This window comes from Bombina bombina, chromosome 2 (genome assembly GCF_027579735.1).
Source record: "Bombina bombina isolate aBomBom1 chromosome 2, aBomBom1.pri, whole genome shotgun sequence".
Taxonomy (NCBI): domain Eukaryota; kingdom Metazoa; phylum Chordata; class Amphibia; order Anura; family Bombinatoridae; genus Bombina; species Bombina bombina.
Genome location: NC_069500.1, coordinates 1,270,588,538 through 1,270,603,864, shown reverse-complemented (window position 1 = coordinate 1,270,603,864; position 15,327 = coordinate 1,270,588,538). Strand labels below are relative to the sequence as shown.

The following is a 15,327-nucleotide window of genomic DNA, read 5'->3' as shown; positions in this document are numbered from 1 at the left end:
TCTGAGTATTGCACACCTTGTGCTTTTGGGCACTCCAGTGATGTTGCAGCTCTGAAATGTGGCCAAACTGGTGGCAAGTGGCATCTTGGCAGCTGCACGCTTGACTTTTCTCAGTTCATGGGCAGTTATTTTGCGCCTTGGTTTTTCCACACGCTTCTTGCGACCCTTTTGACTATTTTGAATGAAACGCTTGATTGTTCGATGATCACGCTTCAGAAGCTTTGCAATTTTAAGAGTGCTGCATCCCTCTGCAAGATATCTCACTATTTTTGACTTTTCTGAGCCTGTCAAGTCCTTCTTTTGACCCATTTTGCCAAAGGAAAGGAAGTTGCCTAATAATTATGCACACCTGATATAGGGTATTGATGTCATTAGACCACACCCCTTCTCATTACAGAGATGCACATCACCTAATATGCTTAATTGGTAGTAGGCTTTCGAGCCTATACAGCTTGGAGTAAGACAACATGCATAAAGAGGATGATGTGGTCAAAATACTCATTTGCCTAATAATTTTGCACTCCCTGTATATATATATATATATATATATATATATATATATATATATATATATATAAAAAAATATTTAGACATGTATATGTAAGTATGTCTATATTAAAACCCTTCACCTGCTTTTTTTTTTTTATAACATCTGAGATCTCATATATTTTGTGCAATTTTTTTTTCATTTTTATTAGTGTTATTATGAGTGTATCTGTATTGTGTAATTTATTTGTATGTGTTTTGTGACACTGTTTTGTTTTGAAAAATAGTTAACCACAGCTCTGAGGATGCTCTAACCCAAAGAGCGTTAACTTCATTTGAGCTCAATGGATCGCATTGACTTTCAACTTATAGGAATAGCTATATATAAATACATAGAACATATTCTGATATGTGCAGAACAATGGAATGTTAAATATTTACAGTAAATACACAGTATAACACTTTATTAAATACTAGTACTAAAGCCCGTGTACACGGGCCATTTTTTGCAGTACAGCGGTTCCACCCCTTGCACTCTCCCCCCTCTCTTTTGCTCTCTCTTCCCCCCTCTCTTTTGCTTTCTCTCCCCCCTCTCCTTTGCTTTCTCTCTCCCCTCTTTTGCTCTCTCTCTCCCCTCTTTTGCTCTCTCTCCCCTCTTTGGCTCTCTCCCTCCTTTCTTTTGCTCTCTCTCCCCCCTCTTTTGTTCTCTCCCCCCTCTTTTGTTCTCTCCCGCCTCTTTGGCTCTCTCCCCCCCCTCTTTGGCTCTCCTCCCCCCTCTTTGGCTCTCCTCCCCCCTCTTTGGCTCTCCCCCCCCTCTTTGGCTCTCTCCCCTCTTTTGCTCTCTCTCCTCTTTGGCTCTCTCTCTCCCCTTTGGCTCTCTCCCCCCCCTTTGGCTCTCCCCCCCCTTTGGCTCTCCCCCCCTTTGGCTCCCCCCCCCTTTGGCTCTCTCCCCAGCCTTTGGCTCTCTCCCCCCCTTTTGGCTCTCTCCCCCCCTTTGGCTCTCTCCCCCCCCCTCTTTGGCTCTCTCCCCCCTCTTTGGCTCTGCCCCCCCCTCTTTGGCTCTGCCCCCCCTCTTTGGCTCTCTCTCCCTCCTCTTTGTCTCACTCCCCTCTTTTGCTCTCCTCTTTGGCTCTCTTTCCTCTTTGGTTCTCTCTCTCCCCCCTCTTTGGCTCTCCCCCCCCCTTTATCTCTCTCCCCCCCCCCCTTTGGCTCTCTCCCCCCCTCTTTGGCTCTCTCCCCCCCTCTTTGGCTCTCTCCCCCCGCTCTTTGGCTCTCCCCCCCCTCTTTGGCTCTCTCCCCCCCTCTTTGGCTCTCTCTCCCCCCTCTTTGGCTCTCTCTCCTTTTTGGCTCTTTTTCCTCTTTGGCTCTCTCTCTCCCCCCTCTTTGGCTCTCCCCCCCCCCCCCTTCTCTTTGGCTCTCCCTCCTCCCCCCCCCTTTTCTCTTTGGCTCTCCCCCCCTCCTCTTTGGCTCTCCCCCCCTTCTCTTTGGCTCCCCCCTTCTCTTTGGCTCCCCCCCTTCTCTTTGGCTCTCCCCCCCCTTCTCTTTGGCTCTCCCCCCCCTTCTCTTTGGCTCTCCCCCCCTTCTCTTTGGCTCTCCCCCCCTTCTCTTTGGCTCCCCCCTTCTCTTTGGCTCCCCCCCCTTCTCTTTGGCTCCCCCCCTTCTCTTTGGCTCTCCCCCCCCCTTCTCTTTGGCTCTCCCCCCCCTTCTCTTTGGCTCTCCCCCCCTTCTCTTTGGCTCTCCCCCCCCTTCTCTTTGGCTCTCCCCCCCTTCTCTTTGACTCTCCCCCCCTTCTCTTTGACTCCACCCCCTTCTCTTTGGCTCCCCCCCCTTCTCTTTGGCTCTCCCCCCCCTTCTCTTTGACTCTCCCCCCTTATCTTTGACTCCCCCCCCTTCTCTTTGGCTCCCCCCCTTCTCTTTGGCTCTCCCCCCCCCTTCTCTTTGGCTCCCCCCCCCTTCTCTTTGGCTCTCCCCCCCTTCTCTTTGGCTCTCCCCCCCCCTTCTCTTGGCTCTCCCCCCCCTTCTCTTTGGCTCTTCCCCCCCCTTCTCTTTGGCTCTCCCCCCCCTTCTCTTGTGCTCACCCCCCCCCCTTCTCTTGTGCTCTCCCCCCTTTGGCTCTCTCCCCCCCTCTTTGGCCCTTCTCCCCCCCCTCTCCTGCTCCCTCTCTGGCTCTGTCTTCACATAGCGGGACCCCGCCCGGCCACGCCCCATCGCGGCGACACCCACCCGGCCACGCCCCTCGTGACGCCCGGCCACGCCCCTCACGACGCCTGGTCACGCCCCCATCGCAACGCTCCCGTTGGCCACAAACAGCTGTGAGGTCTGGGGAGCGCGTGGCCGCTTCTCACGCAGCAGACCTCACAGCTGTTGAGTAGCTTACCTCGCGCTCCCCAGACCTCACAGCTGTTTGTGTACCTTGCGCTCCCTATCTCAAGGCCAAGTGTGTTTGTCTCTACTGCGCATGACAGCTTCGGACAAACACACTTGGCCTTTTATAATATAGGATGAATATTGCATAAATATATTTTACATGTTTTCATCTACTTAACGGCAAAGGGCTCCAATGCACTTCTATATATGTCTATATATGAGTACATATGGATTTATGTGTTTATATATGTCTATAAATACATAGGGCTCTATTTATAAAGCTCCGTATGGCGCTTGATGGCCCCTGTTTCTGGCGAGTCTTCAGACTCGCCAGAAATAGCAGTTATGAAGCAGCGGTCACAAAGACCGCTGCTCCATAACCTGTCCGCCTGCTCTGAGCAGGCGAACAGACATCGCCGGAAATCAACCCGATCGAGTATGATCGGGTTGATTGACACCCCCTGCTGGCGGCCTATTGGCCGCGAGTCTGCAGGGGGCGGCGTTGCACCAGCAGCTCATGTGAGCTGCTGGTGCAATGCTGAATACGGCGAGTGTATTGCTCGCCGTATTCAGCGAGGTCTGGCGGATCTGATCCGCACTGTCGGATCAGGTCCGCCAGACCTTGATAACTTGGGGCCAGTGTGTTTATTTCATTCCACTTGTAGTAAAAAACAGTCAATCATGGGAGTACCATAGTGCACATAAAAAGATATACACACAAGAGCATTAGGCTGACATGTTTCAGCCTTATGCCGTAGTCGTAGCTTACGATTATGGCATAAGCTACGATTACGGCATAAGGCCAAAACATGTCAGCCTAATGCTCTTGTGTGTATAGCTTTTTATGTGCACTATGGTACTCCCATGATTGACTGTTTTTTACCACAAGTGGAAAGAAATTAAGATTTTTTGTTTTAACTTCGCCTTGGACATCGTTTACTTTCAAGTGTATACATTATCCAGGACATCCTAGAGGGAAGGGAAGCTCGCATACTCTGCTTTCCATACCTTTGCAGCGGTATATCCAGCACCTGTATTGGAGTCATCCGACTGAAGCGGAGACGGGCGGTGATTGGCAGGAGGAGGTTATGTGAAAGGACACACCCTCCAACGCCACAACAGAACGCTGTTACTGTGTGAATAGCGAGACAGGAGATCCCGGTGAAGCAGCGCCAGAGGAGACACGATAGGAGCGGTGAGCGGGCGCATCAAATTGCTGTGTTGGGCACGGGCTGCTCTCAAAGGTCCCACAGGTAATTCCGCAAAGTGTTGCTCAGGTTGACGCCGGTGACGGTGGCTATTTGCTGAGTGGTTTCTCATTTTCCAGGATCAAGGGATCCATGCTGCTAGCACTTTAATACTTTACAAGGACTGCAAAGGGGAGAATTTGTTGCGCAGAGACTATGCTCTATATATTATAATTGTGCAGTTTGTTGTTACTTTCTATAAATACATATATTCACATAAAAATACTTAAATACATATGTACTCATATATAGACATTTATATATACATACATATATATCTTTAGAGATGTATATTTTTTGTATCTCAAATGTTAAAGCCGCTGGCCTGCCTATTTTTTTCTAACACCTGAGACCTCATGTTATTGAGCCCTTGGGGCCTAGTTATCAAGCCGTCGACCTCAAATACGCTGGAATTCCGCAGCGTATTTGTGGCGAGGCTGATTTGCCTTAGTTCTCAAGCCCTACAGACCGGCAAAAGTAGAATCTGGTGACGTAAGCATCGATCCGCCGGACTCAGTCCGACACAGATCGATTCTTACGTCACTCCAGATGTTCCGAACGCAAGTTCGGCACAATCTAACTACTTTTGGGAGTTATCAAAATCCCAGCAGGTACGTTCGGCACTTTTACTGCCCAGTGTACCTGGTTTTCAAACCGCCACCATGGAGGTGGAGGATCCCATAGGAATCAATGGGAGTCAGACCATAGCGAAAGTTCATGTTCGCTGCTGCCTGACATCCCATTCATTCCTATGGGAAGTGTGTACACCTAACACCCTAATATGTACCCCGAGTCTAAGCACCCCTAATCTGCCCCCCCTACACCGCCGACACCTATATTAAACATTTTAACCCCTAAACCGCCGCTCCCGGACCCCGCCACAATTCTAAGAAATCTGTTAACCCCTAAACCGCCGCTCCCGGCCCCCGCCGCCACCTACATAATACCTATTAACCCCTATCCTGCCCCCTATACCGCCGCCACCCCTAATAAATGTATTAACCCCTATCCTGCCGCTCCCGGACCCCGCCGCAATGAAAGAAATAGTTTAACCCCTAAACCGCCGCTCCCAGACCCCGCAGCCACCTATATTAAACTTATTAACCCCTAATCTGCCCCCCCTACACCGTCACCACCTATAATATTTTTATTAACCCCTATCCTGCCCCCCCTATACCGCCGCAACCTATAATAAAATTATTAACCCCTAAAGCTAAGTCTAACCCTAACCCTAACACCCCCCTAAATTAAATCTAATTTAAATCTAACTAAATAAATTAACTCTTATTAACTAAATTATTCCTATTTAAAGCTAAATACTTACCTGTAAAATAAACCCTAATATAGCTACAATATAAATAATAATTATATTGTAGCTATTTTAGGATTTATTTTTATTTTACAGGCAACTTTCAATTTATTTTAACTAGGTAGAATAGCTATTAAATAGTTAATAACTATTTAATAGCTACCTAGCTAAAATAAAGAGAAATTTACCTGTAAAATAAAAACTAACCTAAGTTACAATTACACCTAACACTACACTATCATTAAATAAATTAATCCTATTTAAAACTAAATACTTACCTGTAAAATAAACCCTAAGATAGCTAAATAATAGATTAATAATTACATTGTAGCTATTTTAGGATTTATATTTATTTTACAGGTAACTTTGTATTTATTTTAACTAGGTACAATAGTTATTAAATAGTTATTAACTATTTAAAAACTACCTAGCTAAAAGAAATACAAAATTACCAGTAAAATAAATCCTAACCTAAGTTACAATTAAACCTAACACTACACTATCATTAAATAAATTAAATAAATTAAATACAAATACCTACAAATAAATACAAATAAATACACTAACTAAAGTACAAAAAATAAAAAAAGATCTAAGTTACAAAAAATTAAAAAATAATTTACAAACATTATAAAAATATTACAACAATTTTAAGCTAATTACACCTACTCTAAGCCCCCTAATAAAATAACAAAGCCCTCCAAAATAAAAAAAAAATCCCTACCCTATTCTACATTAAAAAGATACCAGCTCTATTACCTTACCAGCCCTTAAAAGGGCCTTTTGCATGCCCCAAAGAAAACAGCTTTTTTGCCTGTAAAATAAAAATACAACCCCCCAACATTAAAACCCACCACCCACATACCCCTACTCTAACCAAAACCCCCCTTAAATAAACACTACTCCAATGAAGATCATCCTACCTTGAGTAATCTTCATTCAGCCGAGCCGAATTCTTCATCCAATCCGGGCGATGTCTTCATCCAAGCGGGGGCTGAAGAGGTCCATCATCCGGCTGAAGTCTTCATCCAAGCGGGGGCTGAAGATGCCGCTTGATAGAAGACTTCAGCCAGATGATGGACCTCTTCAGCCCCCGCTTGGATGAAGACTTCAGCCGGATGATGGACCTCTTCAGCCCCCGCTTGGATGAAGACTTCAGCCGGATGATGGACCTCTTCAGCCCCCGCTTGGATGAAGACTTCAGCCAGATGATGGAACTCTTCAGCGCCACGCTTGGATGAAGACATCGCCCGGATTGGATGAAGAATTCGGCTCGGCTGAGTGAAGACGACTCAAGGTAGGAAGATCTTCAGGGGGGTAGTGTTAGGTTTATTTAAGGGCGGTTTGGTTAGAGTAGGGGTATGTGGGTGGTGGGTTTTAATGTTGAGGGGTGTATTTTTATTTTACATGCAAAAGAGCTGTTTTCTTTGGGGCACGCCCCGCAAAAGGCCCTTTTAAGGGCTGGTAAGGTAATAGAGCTGGTATCTTTTTAATGTAGAATAGGGTAGGGAATTTTTTTATTTTGGGGGGCTTTGTTATTTTATTAGGGGGCTTAGAGTAGGTGTAATTAGCTTAAAATTGTTGTAATATTTTTATAATGTTTGTAAATTATTTTTTATTTTTTGTAACTTAGTTCTTTTTTTATTTTTTGTACTTTAGTTAGTGTATTTATTTGTAGGTATTTGTATTTAATTTATTTAATTTATTTAATGATAGTGTAGTGTTAGGTTTAATTGTAACTTAGGTTAGGATTTATTTTACAGGTAATTTTGTATTTCTTTTAGCTAGGTAGTTATTAAATAGTTAATAACTATTTAATAACTATTGTACCTAGTTAAAATAAATACAAAGTTACCTGTAAAATAAATATAAATCATTAATTATTAATTACATTGTAGCTATCTTAGGGTTTATTTTACAGTTAAGTATTTAGTTTTAAATAGGATTAATTTAGTTAATAAGAGAAATATTATTTAGATTTATTTAAATAATATTTAAGTTAGGGGGGTGTTAGGGTTAGTGTTAGACTTAGGTTTAGGGGTTAATAATTTTATTACAGTGGCGGCGATGTAGGGGGGGCAGGATAGGAGTTAATACATTTATTATAGGTGGCGGCGGTGTAGGGGGGGGGCAGGATAGGGGTTTATAAATGTATTATAGGTGGCGACGGTGTAGGGGGGGCAGATTAGGGGTTAATAAGTTTAACCGGTGAAGGCAGGTAAAGTAGACGGCTTGATAACTAGGCCCCCTTATAACATTTGCGTGCAATATTTTTTAAAATATTTTTTATAAGATAGTGTAAGTGTACTTTGTAATGTCTTTTGATGTGTTTTGTGCAACTTTTTAGTATCGCAAATCAGTTAACCAGAACTCTGAAGTCATGGTCATTCTATCGTAAATTGTGTTCAACTTTTAATAAGAGTAGTAAGCCAGATGAGCTCAAACCCTCACAATATACACCTTATCACTTGGGCGCAAATATTTATGCTCCACTTGTAATTTAGCCCAATATTGTGACTTCTTGTAGCTCAAACTTCAGAATCAGATATTTTTTAATTTAGTTAATAGTATACATTTGTTTCCATTTATGAATAAATATCTTGTTTATTGCAGTTATTTGTGACTTTTAAAGGGATAGTAAAGTCAAAAGTAAACATGCAGAATCCAGATAGCGCATGTCATTTAAAAAAAAAAAGACAGTATGGACTGTGAGCATTATCTTTAGTACCCTATGGTAGAAGTGTTAGCAGCAATGTTTGTAGCACTGTTATTCATTGCTGAAAACATAGCTGCAATGGAGTGCTAAAGGCACATGCACGCTCCTGAGCCTACCTAGGTTTATTTTTACACAAATGATATTAAGAGAACAAAGTACATTATAAAGTTTTTTTATGTGTTTTTTTATTTTTACTTTACTGTCTCTTTAAGAATTTGACCATCTGCTGTTTGTGTACAATTTTCTAGGTATCAAACTAAAACTTGAAATAAGATTAAAAAAAATCAAAAAGTATCTTTTTAAAACTGAACTAAGTTTACTGTCACTTTAATTGATGTATCTTTGGCTATGAAGTTACTACAAAGGGTTAACGCAGTACTAAGCTTTCCAAGGAATATAGATATGTGAGCCTTCTAATGTACTTAATGGTATTTGGAGGGAAGGAAATACCCCATAGGGAAATCATGTGTTTATTTGAGCCACATGAAATGCAAAAAAAGCATAATTTAAATCATGTTTTTTTCCTTAAACCATTGTATGTCAGTAAATGATTATGCATAATTTTGTATATTCATATATATGTTCCTTACAGTGGGATAATAAGCTATATATATATACACACGAACACATACATATACATGTACACACGTACACCAGAATTGTATCAAACACATACCATATCTAAAACCAGATTATCTTTTGTTTGAGAAACACAGGACACTGTTTTATTACATAGTTTCTATAAATAATAAGACATTGTACAAATGCTAAATTTACTATAATTTGATGGTGTACATTATTTGTTTACTTATTTGAAAGTTGTTTTTAAAGACTGGCCAAGTACATACATGCCTATGCCAGTGAATTATTAATAGGATTTTGTTTGCTCTGTTTTTTTCTCTGATAGTATAGCAGGTTGGTAACTTACCCATGAAGTAGGTAGCAGTCTTGCACATAGCACTACCAAAAATAAAGTCCTTTAGCAGGTTGGGAATGAGAGTAAATGGCATACAGAAGAGAGACAGCATAAGGTCACTGACAGCCAGGGATAACAGGAAGATATTAGTGACAGTTCTCATCCTCTTGTTCCTTATCAAGACAACAATTACCAGGCTGTTCCCAAGAACACTTAGCAGAAATATCAAAGAGTACAGCAAGATTCTCACTGTCTGATGCATATCTATAACATAAAGAATAAAGGGAAATTAAAAATGTGTTTCTGCTTGGATGTTCTGCATGAAATAAACAATAAACATTTATTTTTACAAATTGGCAAATAGCTAATACATCCATGGCACCACTTATTACAAAGAGTAGCACATATAGGATAGATAGATAGATATATAGATAGATAGATGATAGATATAGGTAGATATATATATAGATAGATGATAGATATAGGTAGGTAGATAGATAGATAGATAAATAGATAAATGATAGGACAGATTAGATTAAATAGATTATATAGACAGATATATGATAGATAGATGATAAATAGATAGATATGATAGATTAGATTAAATAGATTAGATGGGTAGATAGATAGATAGATAGATAGATAGATAGATAGATAGATAGATAGATGATAGACAGATGGATAGATAGATAGATGGATAGATAGATAGATGGATAGATAGATAGATGATAGATAGATATATGATAGACAGATCAATGGATTATATATAAATAGATAGATAGATATATTACTGGCATACACCTTTCTACAAAACATGCAGCAGGGTAAATATATGCTATACAATGGTTATCAATTGTAAATAATTAAGGAGTCATATTTTGCATCCAAAAAAATGCAAGAAATACAAATTAAAAACATAACATGAATATACCTTTGGCAGGAAGGGTTGAATTATTGGCATAGTCCTCAACACACGTGAAAGTGACATTATCCAACGCAACTTCACACAGCAGAACTTTCCCATAATCTGTGCCATTCTCAAAACGAATTTCATAAACTGTTTCCATGTTATCAAGTAGAAAGGTGTTATATTGTTAACTGAATTCATGAATTCTTAAACTATACACTGTCCATGTCTCCCATGGGGGCTTACATAAGCTCAGCAAGTGAAATTACCTTAGAGACTTTTTCTAGAGGCAACTTGTTTGCTGCACTAATCTGTTTTACTCTGCAGACAGTTCCTGCATCCACCAGTCTGTAGCACCCACTGTAAACTGCATAATGTGCACCGGCTTGTCTCCTCCAGTCTTCACTCATGTCCCACCCTCTTCCACTACTGGTCTAGTCTCTAATATCCTTAGAAAAGTCAGGTGAAAAATTAACCCTTTAGGATCAACATGTTAAATAAAAATGCAGCTGTAGCTGTGTGTTTGCTAAAACAAAATATTGTTGCTATTACTTTACTGAACATCAAAACAGCATCTTAATAAAATTGATAATGTGGCTGCGTGAAAATTAAAGACCATAGACCACACACAAAAAAAAACAAAAAAACTATTATTTAACTCTTATTAAACAAAAGAACAGTTTTGTTAAAGCAAACAATTGGTCCCATTCAAATTGTCAAAAAGCCTGCAAATGTAAGAGTTTATTTGCTTATACAAACACATAAAGTTAGGAAAAAAAGTAGAGATATTATGGTCATAACTAACAAAGTAATTGTGATAGAGTATACAATTAAGTATAATTAGTTCTGATCTGCGTTTAGGATAGTGACTCTGCTAAATTGAAAAATGTTTACGTAAGTAATATAAAATAATATTCAATATCATTCACACTAATATCTTTATTAAATAATTTTTATGTCAAACAAAAGAAAAAATAATTATCATTCATACAAGTGGCTTGAGCTCAGATTAAAAACACTTAAACCAAGGTAAGTAGTAGAATTCCCATCTAAGTATGTTAAATAATATAGTGTTAGATTATAGCAGCCAGCAGAAAAATATAAATATAGGCTAAGCCCTTACAATCCGAGGGCTAACATTAAATTATCATTATCATTTTAAGCTAGCTTCTAGGCTGTAGTATTCACTTAAATAATAGGAATTATATTTTGTAACATGGCAAGCAAGTTAAAAAAACGGAGAGACAAAGCTTCTCCTAAGGACCCCGACGCGCGTTTCACAAAATTGCTTCCTCAGATTTAATTTAAACATTTTTCAATTTAGCAGAGCCACTATCCTAAACACAGATCAGAACTAAATACTTAACTAGTCCTAAAACCCGTTCACACGGGACATTTTTTGCAGTACATCGGTCCCACCCATTGCTCTCTCTCCCTCCCCCTCTCTTTTGCTCTCTCACTCCACCTCTCTTTTGCTCTCTCTCTCCCCCTCTCATTTGCTCTCTCTCCCCCCCTCTCTTTTGCTCTCTCTACCCTCTCTTTTGCTCTTTCCCCTCTCTTTTGCATTCTCTCCCCCTCTCTTTTTTGCTCTCTCTCCCCCCTCTCTTTTGCGCTCTCTCTCCCCTCTCTTTTGCACGCTCTCTCCCTCCCCCTCTCTTCTGCGCTCTCTCCCCCCTCTCTTTTGTGCTCTCTTACTCCACTTCTCTTTTGCTCGCTCTAACCCCTCTCTTTTGCTCTCTACCCCCTCTCTTTTGCTCTCTCCCCCTCTCTTTTGCTCTCTCCCCCTCTCTTATGCTCTCTCCACCTCTCTTTTGCTCTCTCCCCCTTTTCTATTGCTCTCTCACCCCCCTCTCTTTTCTCTCTCTCCCCCCTCTGTTTTGCACTCTCTCCCCTTGTCTTATGCACTCTCTCTCTCCCCCTCTCTTTTGCGCTCTCTCCCCTCTCTCTTTTGCGCTCTCTCTCCCCTCTCTTTTGCACTCTCTCTCTCCCCCTGTCTTCTGCGCTCTCTATCTCCCCCTCTCTTTTGCATTCTCTCTCTCCCCCTCTCTTTTGCGCTCTCTCTCCCCCTATATTTTGCGCTCTCTCTCTCTCCCCCTCTCTTTTGCGCTCTCTTCCCTCTCTCTTTTGCTCTGTTTCTCTCCCCTCTCTTTTACTCTCTCTCTCCATCCCTCTCTTTTGCTTTCTCTCCCTCTCTCTCTCTCTCCACTCCCCCCTCTTTTGCTTTCTCTCCCCCTTTCTATTGCTCTCTCTCCCCCTTCTCTCCCCCTCTCTCTCCCCCTCTCTTCTTTTGCTCTCTCTCTTCCCCTCTCTTTTGCTCTCTCTTTTCCACCCTCTTATTTTCTCTCTCCCCCTCTCTTTTGCTCTCTCTCTCTCCCCCCTCTCTTTTGCGCTCTCTCTCCCCCTCTCTTTTGTGCTCTCTCTCTCCCCCTTCTCTTTTGCGTTCTCTCTCTCCCCCTCTCTTTTGCGCTCTCTCTCTCCCCCTCTCTTTTGCGCTCTCTCTCTCCCCCTCTCTTTTGCGCTCTCTCCCCTCTCTCTTTTGCTCTGTCTCTCTCCCCTCTCTTTTACTCTCTCTCTCTCCATCCCTCTCTTTTGCTTTCTCTCTGCCCTCTCTCCCCTCTCTCTCCCCCCTCTCTTCTTTGGCTCTCTCTCTCCCCCTCTCTTTTGCTCTCTCTTTTCCACCCTCTTATTTTCTCTCTCCCACTCTCTTTTGCTCTCTCTCTCCCCTCTCTCTTTTGCTCTCTCTCTCCCCCTCTCTTTAGCGCTCTCTCTCTCCCCCTCTCTTTAGCGCTCTCTCTCTCCCCCCTCTCTTTTGCGCTCTCTCTCTCCCCTCTCTTTTGCTCTCTCTCTCCCCATCTCTTTTGCACTCTCTCTCTCCCCCTCTCTTTTGCGCTCTCTCTCTCCCTCTCTCTTTTGAGCCCTTTCTCGCCCCCTCTATTTTGCTCTGTCTCTCTCCCCTCTCTTTTGCTCTCTCCCTCCATCCCCCTCTTTTGCTCTCTCTCACCCTCTCTATTGCTCTCTCTTCTTTTGCTCTCTCAGAGTCACTATCCTAAACACAGATCAGAACTACTTATACTTAACTAGTCCTAAAACCCGTTCACACGGGCCATTTTTTGCAGTACATCAGTCCCACCCATTGCTCTCTCTCCCTCCCCCTCTCTTTTGCTCTCTCGCTCCACCTCTCTTTTGCTCTCTCTCTCCCCCTCTCTTTTGCTCTCTCTCTCCCCCTCTCTTTTGCTCTATCTCCCCTCTCTTTTGCTCTTTCCCCTCTCTTTTGCTCTCTCCCCCTCTCTTTTTTGCTCTCTCTCCCCCCTCTCTTTTGCGCTCTCTCTCCCCTCTCTTTTGCGTGCTCTCTCCCTCCCCCTCTCTTCTGCGCTCTCTCTCTCCCCCTCTCTTTTGCGCTATCTCTCCCCCCTCTCTTTTGCACTCTCTCTCCCCCCTCTCTTTTGCGCTCTCTCGCTCCACTTCTCTTTTGCTCTCTCTAACCCCTCTCTTTTGCTCTCTCCCCCCTCTATTTTGCTCAAACCCCCTATCTTTTGCTCTCTCTCTCCCCCTCTCTTATGCTCTCTCCCCCTCTCTTTTGCTCTCTCTCTACCCCTTCTCTATTGCTCTCTCTCTCCCCCTCTCTTTTCTCTCTCTCCCCCCTCTCTTTTGTGCTCTCTCCCCCTGTCTTATGCGCTCTCTCTCTCCCCCTCTCTTTTGCGCTCTCTCTCCCCTCTCTCTTTTGCGCTCTCTCCCCTCTCTTTTGAGCTCTCTCTCTCCCCCTGTATTTTGCGCTCTCTATCTCCCCCTCTCTTTTGCGTTCTCTCTCTCCCCCTCTCTTTTGCACTCTCTCTCCCCCTATCTTTTGCTCTCTCTCCCCCTCTCTTTTGTGCTCTCTCTCTCCCCCTCTCTTTTGCGCTCTCTCCCACCTCTCTTTTGCACTCTCTCTCCCCCTCTCTTTTGCGCTCTATCTCTCCCCCTCTCTATTTTGCTCTTGTTCTCTCCCCTCTCTTTTACACTCTCTCTCCATCCCTCTCTTTTGCTTTCTCTCCCCTCTCTCTCTCCACTCCCCCCTCTTTTGCTTTCTCTCCCTTTTTCTATTGCTCTCTCTCTCCCTTCTCTCCCCCTCTCTCTCCCCCTCTCTTCTTTTTCTCTCTCTCTTCCCCTCTCTTTTGCGCCCTCTTATTTTCTATCTCCCCCTCTCTTTTGCTCTCTCTCTCCCCCTCTCTTTTGCGCTCTCTCTCCCCCTCTCTTTTGCGCTCTCTTTCTCCCCCTTCTCTTTTGCGTTCTCTCTCTCCCCCTCTTTTTTGCGCTCTCTCTCTCCCCCTCTCTTTTGCGTTCTCTCTCTCCCCCTCTCTTTTGAGCTCTCTCCCCTCTCTCTTTTACTCTGTCTCTCTCCCCTCTCTTTTACTCTCTCTCTCCATCCCTCTCTTTTGCTTTCTCTCTGCCCTCTCTCTCTCCACTCCCCCCCTTTTGCTTTCTCTCCCCCTTTCTATTGCTCTCTCTCCCCCTTCTCTCCCCCTCTCTCTCCCCCTCTCTTCTTTTGCTCTCTCTCTTCCCCTCTCTTTTGCTCTCTCTTTTTCCCCCTCTTATTTTCTCTCTCCCCCTCTCTTTTGCTCTCTCTCTCCCCTCTCTCTTTTGCACTCTCGCCCCCCCTCTCTTTTGCGCTCTCTCTCTCCCCCCTCTCTTTTGCGCTCTCTCTCTCCCCTCTCTTTTGCGCTCTCTCCCCCTCTCTTTTGTGCTCTCTCTCTCCCCCTCTCTTTTGCGCTCTCTCTCTCCCCCTCTCTTTTGAGCTCTCTCTCTCCTCCTCTCTTTTGCTCTGTTTCTCTCCCCTCTCTTTTGCTCTCTCCCTCCATCCCTCTCTTTTGCTCTCTCTCCCCCCTCTCTCTCTCCCCTCTCCCCCCTCTTTTGCTCTCTCTCCCCCTCTCTATTGCTCTCTCTTCTTTTGCTCTCTCTCTTCCCCTCTCTTTTGCTCTCTCTCTTTCACCCTCTTATTTTCTCTCTCCCCCTCTCTTTTGCTCTCTCTCTCCCCCCTCTCTTTTGCGCTCTCTCTCCCTCTCTCTTTTGCTCTCTTTCTCTCCCCCCTCTCTTTTGTGCTCTCTCTCTCTCCCTCTCTTTTGGGCTCTCTCTCTCCCCCTCTCTTTTGGGCTCTATCTCCCCCTCTCTTTTGCACTCTCAATCTCTCCCCTCTCTTTTGCTCTGTCTCTCCCCCTCTCTTTTGCGCTCTCTCTCCCCCTCTCTTTTGCGCTCTCTCTCTCCCCCTTCTCTTTTGCGTTCTCTCTCTCCCCCTCTCTTTTGCGCTCTCTCTCTCCCCCTCTCTTTTGCGCTCTCTCTCTCCCCCTCTCTTTTGCGCTCTCTCCCCTCTCTCTTTTGCTCTGTCTCTCTCCCCCTCTTATTTTC

The 15,327-nt window shown here is 43.7% G+C and overlaps 1 protein-coding gene across 1 annotated transcript in view; it reads right to left on the bottom strand.

Moving 5' to 3' along the window:
• CCKAR (cholecystokinin A receptor) overlaps window positions 1-10,108 on the bottom strand; it is a 328,056-nt gene extending 317,948 nt beyond the window's left edge. Inside the window, exons 1-2 of the mRNA XM_053704077.1 lie at window positions 9,973-10,108; window positions 9,054-9,305 (exon numbers count right to left, since the gene is read on the bottom strand). Of these exons, the coding sequence (XP_053560052.1) occupies window positions 9,054-9,305; window positions 9,973-10,108 (388 nt within the window). The remainder of the gene's footprint in view (window positions 1-9,053; window positions 9,306-9,972) is intronic.
• Between the last annotated feature and the right edge of the window lie 5,219 nt (window positions 10,109-15,327).